Source organism: Triturus cristatus, chromosome 2_2 (genome assembly GCF_964204655.1).
Source record: "Triturus cristatus chromosome 2_2, aTriCri1.1, whole genome shotgun sequence".
Classification (NCBI taxonomy): Eukaryota; Metazoa; Chordata; class Amphibia; order Caudata; family Salamandridae; genus Triturus; species Triturus cristatus.
Genome location: NC_140582.1, coordinates 1,140,100,218 through 1,140,113,047, shown reverse-complemented (window position 1 = coordinate 1,140,113,047; position 12,830 = coordinate 1,140,100,218). Strand labels below are relative to the sequence as shown.

Genomic DNA, 12,830 nt, shown 5'->3' with positions numbered 1-12,830 from the left:
AGGGTACAAGTTTCCTTAATTGCCTCATCAATCCCACACAGCTCCCCACTACAGCAGCTACCTGGTTATTCATCGTTAACTTGGAGTCTAACCTGATACCCAGGCTCTTCACTGCTGGTACCTGTATCCGAGTAGTGCCAAGCTCTTGTGGCCAGAAGAGACTGGACCAGGTGCTAGCCCCAGTAGCAATAGCAAGCACCCCCGTCTTATCCGGATTTACTTTGAGTGCGTTCAGAGTCATCCAATTCATAGGATGTTCTGTACCTTGAGCTATGCCTGAGAAGAATTATCAATGTGGACAATTGAGTGTCGTCGGCATAGTTATATATCTGACAAATCAGTCTAGCCAATGCTGCTATCAGAGGCTGGAGATAAATATTGAAAAGCAGAGGGGACAACGCAGAGCACTGCGGAACTCCCCATGGCAAGATGCCAAGACTAGATTTATGTTGCCCTATTTGGACCTTCTGGGACCGACCCTCCAAAAAGGAAGCAATCCATTGGAGGACTTTCCCCAGTAACTCCCAGCCGACGGACACGATCCACCAGTTGTACGTGGTTCACCGTGTCAAACGCGGCTGAGAGTAGATTTCTCTACCTACCCTTCACAGAGACACATTATGACACCTCTCCACCAGCAACATTAAAGTTGACATTTTGAAAGTATGTAGCTCTAGGGTGGGGGAGGAAAGCGCTCACACACCCCGTGTTGCCAGGCAGGAGCTGCAGTTAACCCTGTGAGATGCCGCGGTCGCTGTTGCAACTCGAGGGTGGGCGCCGGCCCCTTTGGGTGAGGGAGAATGGGGCACAGCCCACCTCGTTCCCTTCCCCTTTCAGTGCGAGCAGCCCTGCTCTTCCTCAGACTCTGCTCGCTGGATGTGCTCAAATAAAGGGCCCCTTTATTCAACGCTAATTTTTTCCCATCTGCCACCCTAATTTGTTTTCCATCATCTGCGCCGCTCGCTACCATTCAAACCAGAGCAGCGGCCCCTGGGCACGCTTCCTTCTGTCTGAGACACGCCAAGGCGCTTCCTGCCACAGATGCTTTTCCCAGACTCTCCTTTTGCAACCCAATGAGGCACCTCCATGGCAGGTCCCCTCTGTCAGATCTAAACACTTCATGGGCTCTTACTAGGTCATTGTATCAGTACAGCGCTCTTGCTTTCACTGTCTTGTCTCCCCTCCATCCCACTCGGTCTGCCCCCCCCCCCTTCCAATCTATCACGGGGCTCCAGGTTACGCCTACCTCCCAGCGAAGCCAGGTGGTTGGAGCTAAAGAGCTGGGCTGGTAGGTTATGATGCCCTCGCCATAAAGCTCAATACAGGAATATGTATTTATCTTTTATCTGCTACAGCCTCGTTTCTTCCCTGGTCTACGTACACTACCGCATTCTCCAAAGCCAGTCCTTCCAGCCTCAAACTTCATGTCACAATAAGTCATTGCCCTAAAGCCTTATAATCGCTTGCCCCATGGAGTTCATCTTCAGCGACCACATGCAGCGAAGGCTAGATGAGGGAGAGAGGCAGTGTAGTCATTGAGTGGGTGTTGGGGGGCCTGTATAATCCGGGGAGGAGGTACGTACCTGACAAATCTGCAGTGTGGGAGGTAATCAAAAAATGCAATTGCCAAAGGAGGAGTGAACAGCGGGGAACGAAAGCGGCCTGCAGCAGAAGTTAGGCAGTACCGGGGGATTTTCGAAAATAAAAAACATGTTTCATTCAAAATAACGCTACTCTCCTACACGCTTACTTCGTTCTCCCTATTTGCTTCCCCCCCACCCCTTTCTTCTGCCTCATGGTATTCTACTCCTCACTATACTTCATTAACCCTCATGCTATTCTTCCAATCATTCTCCTTCCCAAATCTTAAACACTGCTCTTCTCCTACTACCCCTATGCTTTAAACTAAAACACACACTTAAATACAGTTCTAACAACATAGAACCACAACATATCACAAACATACACATGGAATTAGAGACAAAGGACCCCAAAGAACACATTTAAGGACAAAGACCCTCAGAAAACAACACTGGTGGACAATTAAAATAAGGCGATGAGGCGAGAGGTCATGAATACAGTGGGACGGAGGGAATTGTGCACACAAAAATGCAGCCATGAGCTACATAAACAGAGCAAGCTAGGTACAGACATGTTTCAACTACAAGTCAACCAGGAAACTGGGGTGGTATTTCAGCAACAGAACCTAGAGCCCAGGATGAAGATTCACAAACTGCACTAAACTAAGACACAACGTCCTAGATCCTCTAAAAGGACACAAGACCCATTGCCACTACATGACAACACAACAATAGATGGTACGGGTTAGGAGGGCCCCAATGCCTCACCCACTATGCAGACCCTACCCACTAAACACTTCACATTCACATCAGAAGGTCCACATTCTTCCCCTTTAAGTAACATCTCAGAGAGGATAATTAATTTCCATCAAACTGCCTACCAGACCAATGTGGTTCAGGGGAAAAAACACCAGTAGAGAACTGTTTAACAGGATGACTCTTGCTCAGTTGCAGCTCCACATCAGATACCAAATATAACATAAGCTAAGGCTAATTAATGTCAGATGTGGATGATGCTCTAGCGCTGTACTGGGGTGGACCTAATGGGACACTTCTGGGGCTCTCATAACCCAGTACGCATAGAGAACCCTTTACATTCTTCATATAAAACAACATTCAGGTGCTGCTTTGCAGCAGCAAGGTGCCATCTGATAAAATGCATGTTACTCGTTATTACTGACAGAGCATGCCTTCAGGAAACGTAAAGCATTCTGCAAGTGCCCGTATCACTTTCTGTTGCACTGTTCAGGCAAAGTGAGGATATGTGAAATACACCAACAGGTAATGTGAAATGTAGAAGACTAATCTGCTGTGTTTCCATCTGAGGGCTGAAGGATCTTCACTCTAAAGGGTAAAAAGCAGGACAAAAGCAGTGTGAAGCAGATCGTGTGAGCTGCAGGCTCCTCGTCGAGTGAAATCTACCATCCTACCTGAAATGCTGCAGAGTTGATTCAGAGGGTCAGATGGCTGCAGTAAATATTCAACAGAGTGGCATTCACAGTGGGCCTGATCGTGCACCCAAAGAACAACCAGGAACAACATTGTGACAACCACTGCAAACAGCAAGCCAGACCTATTGGGAGGGTGACTGCAGCAGGAGAGATGCCGCCCTATCCAGAGCCTGAAGAATGTGCATCTCAAACTGTGCATACAAATGCTTGAAACATACTTAAACTAGTAGTAATGTCTATGTAAAGCTTGGCGTGTGAGCATATAAAGTTTATTTAGGTTCAACAACCATTACTTTATAAATAAGAACAAGTACTCATTGTAGGAGCACTCTAGAACAAACAGGAGATAGAAGATCGGATACACACGTCTGGGAGAATGCAGAAAGGGAGGAAAATACAATTTACAGAGGAGGTGATGGCCAGTGCAAATTCAGAATTAATCCGTTGTAATTATATTGCTGAACCACATTTACCCACGGACTACTAACCCTTGAGACAAAGGAGACTACAGCACTGGAGACAGGTTGTCAGCAAGCAAGGCCATTCCAAAATCTATCATCGTTCTTCCTACACACAAAAAAAAAGAATAAAAACCCTCTCCTGCCACCGTCCATACTGAAAAGACCAGTCATTACATTCCCATGTTGTTGCCTTGCTTAAAATCCTTTATTTTGATGCACTCACTGCCTGCATCAACATGCTAGTTTCCCCAATTAAGCTAGAGTGCGTAAACTTATCAAAACGTTATTCTACAAATTCACTCCTGCCCTCAACCTCAAACCCAATGTTGCTAGGACCTACATCAAACATTAGTCCCCAAATCTTACAAATCACCAAAACTACATCCACGTATTAATAACTACATTACATCCTACATGATCAACAGATGCTTATCTTATTAGTCCCCGGTGTTAAATGTTGATTTCAATGAAACTATGTTTATTACCAGGCCGAATCATATCCAGCAATACTATGTTTTTATTTTACTTGGTATGTTTCACTAAGGGATCTATTGTTGTCCCAAAGTTATGTTTTATTGGTGGCATTGCCACAGTTTTAATTTAAAAAACTGATAAAAACAATTAATAATAGCACTTTCCCTTTATATCTAAGATCAGACTGATTGTGACTAATGAGGCTGTGAAGGCAAGGCTCATCTTTAGGCTGTCATTATGTTTATTGCAGGTCTAGACTATTCTAAGTGATTAAGAAAAAATATGTTACCCGTTAGTTATTGATTGAAAGCATTGTTAAAATAAACCCAAGAATTGTATAACTATTTTGGGGTGACTGATGTGATTAAGTAATGAACAGGATCTTCGAACGTAGTTTGCCCACCGAGTATGTCCAGATTTGTGTACAGACCAGAGGTATTAGCATATTTAAGTCAGGCTTCTGCTCTACACGTGGAAGATAAAAAGTAACTTTGGGCAAATGTCTGAGACTGTGTTCCACCCAGCGGCGGCTCCTCCGCAATGGCAGAGGAGTATTGCCCCACTTCCTGGCTCAGAGCCAGCAAATGAAAAATAAAACTATGTTCTAGCATAGCTTTATTTTTCATTTGCCGGCTCTGAGCCAGAGCTGTAGGGAGGGGGCAACGAGGCATGGGAGGAGGAGTGCTATGTACACTTTCCAAGTGCGCATATGTGTTTGGCCAGCCGTCGCAGGCTGGATAAACACACATGTGCACTTAGGTTTCTCCAGCCAGGCTGCATTGAACAGCTGAGCTGGAGAAACCCCTAAGACTCCCTGCCCTGAGCGGAGTGTCTTTTCAGCTCTCATAGCATGAGCAGCATGGGGATTGGATGGGAGTCTGTACCAGGGGCTATTGGGACCATGAAGAGGACAGGAGGAGTGACGCGAGAGGCCGGCGGCGGCTTCAGGTAAGTTCTTTACTAACACCCCCTCACAGCCGCCACTGGTTTCACCATCTTGTGACATTTTACTGACCTTTGCTCTTACACAAGTATGCTTGGTTAAGGACCTCAGCAAAGGTCTCTTGCAACTTTTGATGTCCCTGTAGTCACAAAGAAGGTCAGCCAGCATACCCTTGGAGTCCCGTTCTTAGTCTTGGGTACAAGTGATAGCAGGTCCAATCCTTCACATCTCCACAGAGGGCAGACATCAGGTCCAATTCTCTTCTGTTCTGTCACAAGCCCATACATTGTTATCAGGTGACAGTGTGAGGGGCTACGTTTGATTCAATTCACTAGCCTGTGGGTGAAGTGTGACTCCTGGACACAGCGTCACAAAGGGACAAAATCACATCCTGTTTGCCTCAGTGCAAACTATCCCACAGTGCACCATTCACAGTGCAATTCAACATGGCAGAATCTTTGTGCCCCTGGAGTTATGACTGTGTTACACTGAGGGGTATGTCACAGGTAATGAGCAGCCCTCTCCCTCTGAACCACTTCAAGCTAGCTCTGGGGCCACCTCCCTATAAAACAATCTTATAGATCTTCCAACTAAATAGTAAACAGCTCCATGTTTATTGCACCAAAAACCATGATCTAGAATTCCAGCCCCAGGGGATTGAACCTAGGCTCAAAAGATGGCCGTCGCAGGGCAGTCGAGTTCCCATTCTGTGCCTTACAATCCACCTCAAGCCAAAGCTCTTCAGGCCTGGATCAAGCCATTTGCAGCAGGGCAAGTGACATAGATACCTGGGTGGCGCCGGGCACCCGAATTAAACTCCCTCCCCTTCCTCCCAGCAGAAATAGGCAGGAGAAGCCAGCACCACGAGATAGACCTGGTGGAAACAGAAAGAGGCAAACGCACATGGTGTGTGCGTAAGCAGGCAAGCAAAGAGGGAGGCAAAAGCAAGCAAGCCACTTCACCACCCTTCTAACTAATAGATTGCACCTCCATTGGAAAAGAAGGGGAACAGAAGTCGCCCTGTGGCATATCACCGGGCCTTCTGCACCTACAGGGTGTCAATCTGAACTGGCTGGACAGAAACTCTGAGCACCATTTCTGGGGACACCAACTGGGTGGCTGGTAGGGTCACCAAGAGGCGGACGCAAATGTCTGGGTCTCCTCCCACACTTTGGAGAGTGAGCATTGAGCTCTCCTCACTCCCAGTTTGAGACTGGGATTTTTACCCAGGAGAGGTGGCAGAGTCATGAATGGAACAAGAGCAGAGGTAGCTTATCCGGAACTAATTGAGCCAAGGCGCTGCCAATTGCGAGACCCCCTCTTGTCGTACAGCTCCTCCTTATTAAATAGGACTGTGCATTTGGAAAACATTTGGGTCGAAATATGGGGACTGGGTCCAAGCATATAATCAGAATATGCTGGTCCAATTCCTGACCAGCTCGCAGTGCGCAATCTGGACCCCTAAACCTGACAGAGTACCGGATGATGTCTGCAACCTCTGAAAAGGACTACTCTAATCCTACCCAAGGAAATCGTGGAAACAGATCTACCCTTTCGTTGTCACCTGAGGCATGCCCAAAGCGAGAAGCAAGAAATACACTAATTGGCATTTCAAACATTTATTGGAGCAATTAGATTCTTGTGTAAAACTCGTGAGCTGCAATTGTTAGTAGAAGGAAACAAAACATTGCTTCCAGCATTACAAGAATGGTGAAGATGATAAATAATTCAACCATCATAACATTGTATTGACTATATAAATATATGAATATATATCAGAATGATAACCCTACATAAAACTAACTATACTATAGAGAGCATAGTAAGAAGTGCTTTCTGCAAGATCTCTTGGAGCAGCTTATCTCCCCATTTACTGAAGTGTGCTGTGTCCGGGAGCCAGTCTGGTGTACAACAGGCCGCCATCCTTTGCAGGCTAATGATGGAAGTCAGCAGGGCTGGCAATTAGTCACGGGCGAACATTCAGGATAATCCATGAAAGTGCTCCTGTGGCGATCAAAGCTCAGAAGCAGTTTATATGATCAAAACTGGTTCGGTTCGCACTGTTTCGGAGGTCCTTTTGCTTGTGTTATTATTTGCCTTTTGGATTCAGAGCTGGTTTCGAACAGACAACAAAATACAAGAGCAGCATGCTCAATGTACTTTATCCTTGAACAGAACGTACAGTGTATTGATAAAATGCTTACGAAGAAATGTGCTTGCAAGCAAAAGACTTTCAGAGTACATTATGTGCGTATGTAAACGTCACAGTCTGAAAAGATGTAAAGTTTACAACATGAACTTGTAAAATGGAAGCTTTTGGGAATGGGCCCTGTTAAACCTCACTACACTCTGACCCCAGTTAACCTCCTCCATGCTAGCAAAAAGCATCACCCAATTTTGACAATGGCCAAGGAAGCAGGATTAACACACCAAGCACAACCTGCTTGAGTATCACTCTCCTATGAAGGCCAGGCCAGTGCCTGCAATCTACCAACTTTGTCCAACAAGGTGGGATGTCTCCTCTGAGAAACTGTCTGGGCTCTGATGAGGGGGGGTGGGGAAGAGGGGAGGGTAACATCATTTGAGAGAAGTGCCACCAATAACTCAAAAAACTAGACCAAGAGCCCAAAGGGCGAGCATTAGATGATGACTCTGTTTTAGGGAGCCTTTGAGCCTTTGGAGTCTAGGCACAGCTAGAGCTGGGGGCAATGCAAGTTAAGAGATTCTTAGGGAGTGAACAGTGGGCACTAGACATCTAAAATGGTCTTGGCCTACATTTATCCTGGAGTGGAGCCACTGCTCACGTTCATGCCCAGTCACTGGCTAACAGTAACCTATAAGGCTGGTAATGGGAGAAAGCACGAAGCCCCCTTCGGACAATCATAAGACAATACGAGGTTGTGATCAACAAATATAATGAATTTCTCCTGCAATTACCTACACAGTTCTCACTAGTGTTGAAATTAAACCTGTCAAGTCTGGGTACACCTAACACCATATTTGTTTCTCCTGATCAAGCCGGATAACTTTACCCAAAAACAAGAAAATGGGTAAATACAAGGCTAGCAAGAAAACACTGCATATGGTAGAAGCATGTATTAGAGAGCCTAGGCCTGGAAAGACTGACTACTCGGCAGGGATGATAGGTCCCGACCAACGAAGAGAATTGAGCTTCAGATAAGCTGGATAGGATCATTAGGACTAACTAAGACCAGAAATGTCAAAGAAAACCTTCTAAAAAAGATGAGCAGAAGGGGGCCATAAAGGGGAACTTCAGTCCAAAAGTCATGACTTACAGAAACAAGTTCAGGGACTCACATACAGATCAGATTCCTAGAGGGCAGGGCAGAAGACACCAAATGGAGGGCTGAGCAAAGTAATATATGCATATTTGGCATGCTGGAGGACTCAGAAAATCCCAAAGTGGCCCAGTAAGTAGAGATGGTTGTCAAGAGATGGTGCTTCAGAACTCATCTCCCTTCTACACAGTGGAAAGGCTCAAACTCCCGGTTCAACGGCTGCCACCAAGAGTTCAACACAAGCATGTCCCTAAAATGATCTAATAGAAAAATGGGAGAAATACATTGCAAACACAAGAAATGGGAAGGTGCTACGATGCTCACAAAAAAGTTTCTTGCAATGCCAGATTTAAACAGACCCAATCCAATGTGTTTCACATGTAATATTATGCACTAAGCAAAACCGACAATTTCCTGGAACCAGCTCTGAATGTCCAAGATGCCACCAACTGGAAAGCTGGACTTAAAAACAGGATATGGGCTTGCCCCAAGTTAGATAGTTACTGAAAGGGAGTCATCAGCGTGCTTACGCCTGTGAATGGACAGTATGTCAAATGTAATATTCAGAATTGCATCCTGGGGCTTTCCAGGTGAACTAAAACCCACAAAGCAGACCGAAAATCTAAAATTCTTGCCCAAAAAGACAGACCAATCCATTAAAACATAAGGGATATTATTCGACAAGGATGTTATGTTAATTTTCTTTGACTGCTGAGGTACTGCCAGAGAAAAATCAAAAGCGATACATAATGCTAACTAGAACCAGAGGACAGACAGCCAAATCTACCAAAGAAACATTGAAATTTTACATTAAAATGAAGACTGGCAAAATCAAAGGCCTCTTACATAAAAGGTCTTCAAAGTTTTTACATGGTGGACGTCACTCACACAACATCAACCCTAATGTCAATTACAGCGTATATTTGCTCTTGAGGAGATTCTCTCCACATTTTTAGGTCTCGCTGAAGATGGCACAAACTGTCTGTTGCAAGACATACTGTTAGCTTACAGTGGGCTTAGAGCCCACCCATCACTTAGCACTGGTTGGCTTCTTTGTCGCTCTCATTTACTTGCTTCTAATTCATCAGCGTGTGTGGGATTCACTTTCCTTCTTGGATTTGTCCTTCCCTTGGAGCAGGGATCTATTACGGGCGTCCTTCCACTTTTCCATTTATGGTTGCTACTTTTTCCTTTTGGTTTAAGCACTCTACAAGAGCCTGTGTTTTTTCTAGCTGTCTTCCTCATGTATGTCGTCTCCTCTCTCACACAATGCGCTTTCTGCTCCATGTGCATTTTTGTGCTTATTTCACCCCATAATGCTTTTTCCATGTGTGCATCTCCTCCCACCTCCACATTGTGCTCTCGTAAATCAGTCTGTTCCCCTCACATTCCATTCGCTCTGTTTGCTCCTGCCCTCTCTGCGTTCCTTCCAAGCACGGTGTTCCTTTCCCTAACCTGCACTCCACGTGTTGCTTTGAACACCTCCTACATATTGCATTCTACCCTCTGTGTTGCCCCGTGCTATTTTCCCCAGTGTTGCTCCCCCCACACTACATTTATTTTGTTTACCAACATCAAACAGAAAAATAAATAAAAAAAAGCTTGTGTATGCTTGGTGCACATGCTAACAAAATGACGGAGCTGGCCGCATAGGGTAGTATTTTCTTTTTTTAAAACAATGCTGCACAGCATCGGGGATACTGTATAGTATGGCTGATACCATTGCCAAAGCCAATAGGTCCCAAAGGGGAGACCATTCTGCTTTGCAGTAGAATGTTTTAAAGCTGTTGACTATTATCTCATGAATAGTATCCTATGCTCTGGAAGCAAAACATTAGTCTTTAGAAACCATTATTACAAATTTTAACTCAGAAGGTGATAGACGCACTCCAATATTTAGAACTGTCAAACCGCCTTCCTCAATGCACAAGGTTTTATTCAATACAATAGTTGACAGCCTACATTCAATTACAACTCTTTCAAAATATCACAGAATCTAAATTACCCTCAATAAATTATAGCAATGTCTTACTTCAAATCAATACCAAATAAACACGAATCTCTACAAAAAGTATATACATGATGACTGTAAACAATAAAAAAACATTTAAAATAAACAAATCAGAACCTCGGTGGTAGGGTTTGAAGAAAATGCGCCATATCTGTGAAAGACCTACAGGATAGGAAGGATTCCCACTCTCTATACAATATACCCAACAGTGAATTTGAGAATTTTCTCAAGTTGGAAGAGGGAAAAGGCAACATCAGCGTGCGTAAACAAATGCTGAATATGGTCAGTGCTAGTAACACAAAAGATAGTTATATTAGACTACCTTCAGGTTATTTAAAATCCTAAATAATTAGGCAATAATAACCAAAGTACGAGACTAACATGGTTTGATATACATACATTGCTGACCCAGAAAGGTTTTTGACCAAACCTCAACTTTGGGCTTAAGTCACTCTTCTGATTGTCAAGAAGTATGTGTCACATTTCACAGCGAAGTCTTCTGAAGTATTCACAAAACAGGAAGCCTAAAAACAGAGCATTCTGGCACTGCGATTAACAAAAATAAAAACACCTATACATGACAGGGATATTGAACGTCTTCAAAAGAAGTATTTTTACAACAATGCATCTGACCTAGCACATTTAAATATTGCCACTGAATGGTAACTAGTTATGGTACCTGAGGTGGTGAATTCATCCGCCAATATGGTGGAAGTGGTGACGTTAATATCGCTAAGCGTGGTTGGAGCATCTGTGAAAACTGCAATTGGCACCGTTGCATTTAATTTCTCGGTAGTGGACCAATCTGCAGCCACAGTCACCTTCTCAGTCTGATTGGGAGATACCAGAGTAGCATTCACTTCCGTTACATTGGAGGACTGTGTCCCAGCAGGAAGAGTGGTGGGTGCAGCAGTAGCAGCTTCCGGGGTTGAAGTAGAAACAGTGATGCTTCCATTTATGTTGTGCAAGCTTGTGGTGCCAACATCTCCACTGTTGATACTGTGACTGGAGTTGCCACTGTTTGGGTCGGGAGCAAGTCCAACTGCAGGAGGCGCTGGAATGAAAACAATGAATGCTTAAAGAAAAATGCAATACATAACACATACAGCGAAAAAGCAAACATTCCCTTCTCATTGCATGGAGACTCCCATTGAAATTTTTCATCAAGGTAACTCACGGGCAGGTTGTGCTTTACCATACTATGTGGCTCGATGGATCATCCATAATTAATAATGAGCTCTTAGATTCCCTAGTGGATATCTTGTACATCGGCTCAAAGCTCTATTTCAGCTCTGCTCCGATGATTCTAGCATAAGCTATTTTTTATATTTAACTTGTTTTCTTTAAATGATGTTTAATGTCAATTTAATAAAGGACAAAGCAACGCTAACCTGTGCATTAACGTAGGCACTCTCAGGAAGCAGAGGATTTCAAGATGGATTTAGAATATCTTATCTTCTACAATATACACGTAAGCGTGTCCCAAACCCTTGTAGTCAGGCAGGACTAATGGGGTGGAGTGACGGCTTCCTATTGCTCATACAGTAGAGATGCTAGTGAAGATGTCCTGTCCAATCCAGGTAAGGCGTGTTGCTATGGCTTAAAGCACAGATGCTAGGTGAGGGAGTCCATATTTTTACAATCTAGGCAGGGCTTAGACGACGGGATATCCGCATCTTTCTATGGCTTATATTACATTCTGTGTTAATCTAAACTCAATGCACACACGATCAAAGGCAGGAGGGTAGTGACTTACCCTGTGCAATCTGAGGTAAAGTTCATATTGTCAGAATAAAAGCGGGGATGGTAGAATGACGTGAAGAGGTCAAGTAAGTGTCTCCAACAAGCATGCAGTATTTAGTGACATGCCACATAAAGCAGGATCAAGTTCCTACTATACTCTATTGTAATTGTATATCAGTGCACATTAGGGTGGTGTGACTTGGAGTTACTTTGTACAGCAGGAACTGCTGAAAGGTCTTGGTACTGTACTGAAACAGAAAGGCCTGGTTTGACCTGGACGACAGTAAGTCTTCCAACAGATAAAGATGGTAGCTGGAAGAAAACAAGCATTGTAAACACCAAAAGATCTAGCAAGTGCTGTGGGTTTTGTCAATGCATATGTTGGCAAGGTTTTTGCGCAACTTTGTTGGAGAAGCTGCCAGTCCCTCGTCAATCTGCACGCCAAAAAAAAAAAAAAAGGAAATTAAATCGCTAAAAGAAAAAACCTTTTTGGTCTCAAGAAGCACACATTACCTTTTTAACCCCTGCCACTGAACGGATCCTTGTGTGTGTGTGTGTGGGGGGGTGTACAACTTGTATAAGGCCAGATTGCAGTCACGCACTGTAAAGTAAGCCAATGGCCAAACTGGACAAATCCATGCCTCCCTGCTTTACGCCTTAGAGGGCGGAAGAAAAATGTTAATAATATGATAATACCATGGCATTATATGTATATTATAAATAACTTTAGTAAAATCAAAAGGTTTTGGCTAGCGCCAGTTCTCATAAACATATCCTGTACAAATGTCATAATTATAGGTTTTGGAAATGGTGAGTGGGACACGGTTCTGCCTAAAAAGTTAATTTAAATTATCAGAAGCAAACCTGG

The 12,830-nt window shown here is 44.1% G+C and overlaps 1 protein-coding gene across 3 annotated transcripts in view; it reads right to left on the bottom strand.

Annotated features, from left to right (window-relative positions):
- Window positions 1–12,830, bottom strand: part of PTPRA (protein tyrosine phosphatase receptor type A) — a 991,956-nt gene that overhangs the window by 490,202 nt on the left and 488,924 nt on the right. For all 3 annotated transcript variants that reach the window (XM_085642677.1, XM_085642678.1, XM_085642679.1), the window contains one exon: window positions 10,899–11,273. In XM_085642677.1, coding sequence (XP_085498803.1) covers window positions 10,899–11,273 — 375 coding nt within the window. The remainder of the gene's footprint in view (window positions 1–10,898; window positions 11,274–12,830) is intronic.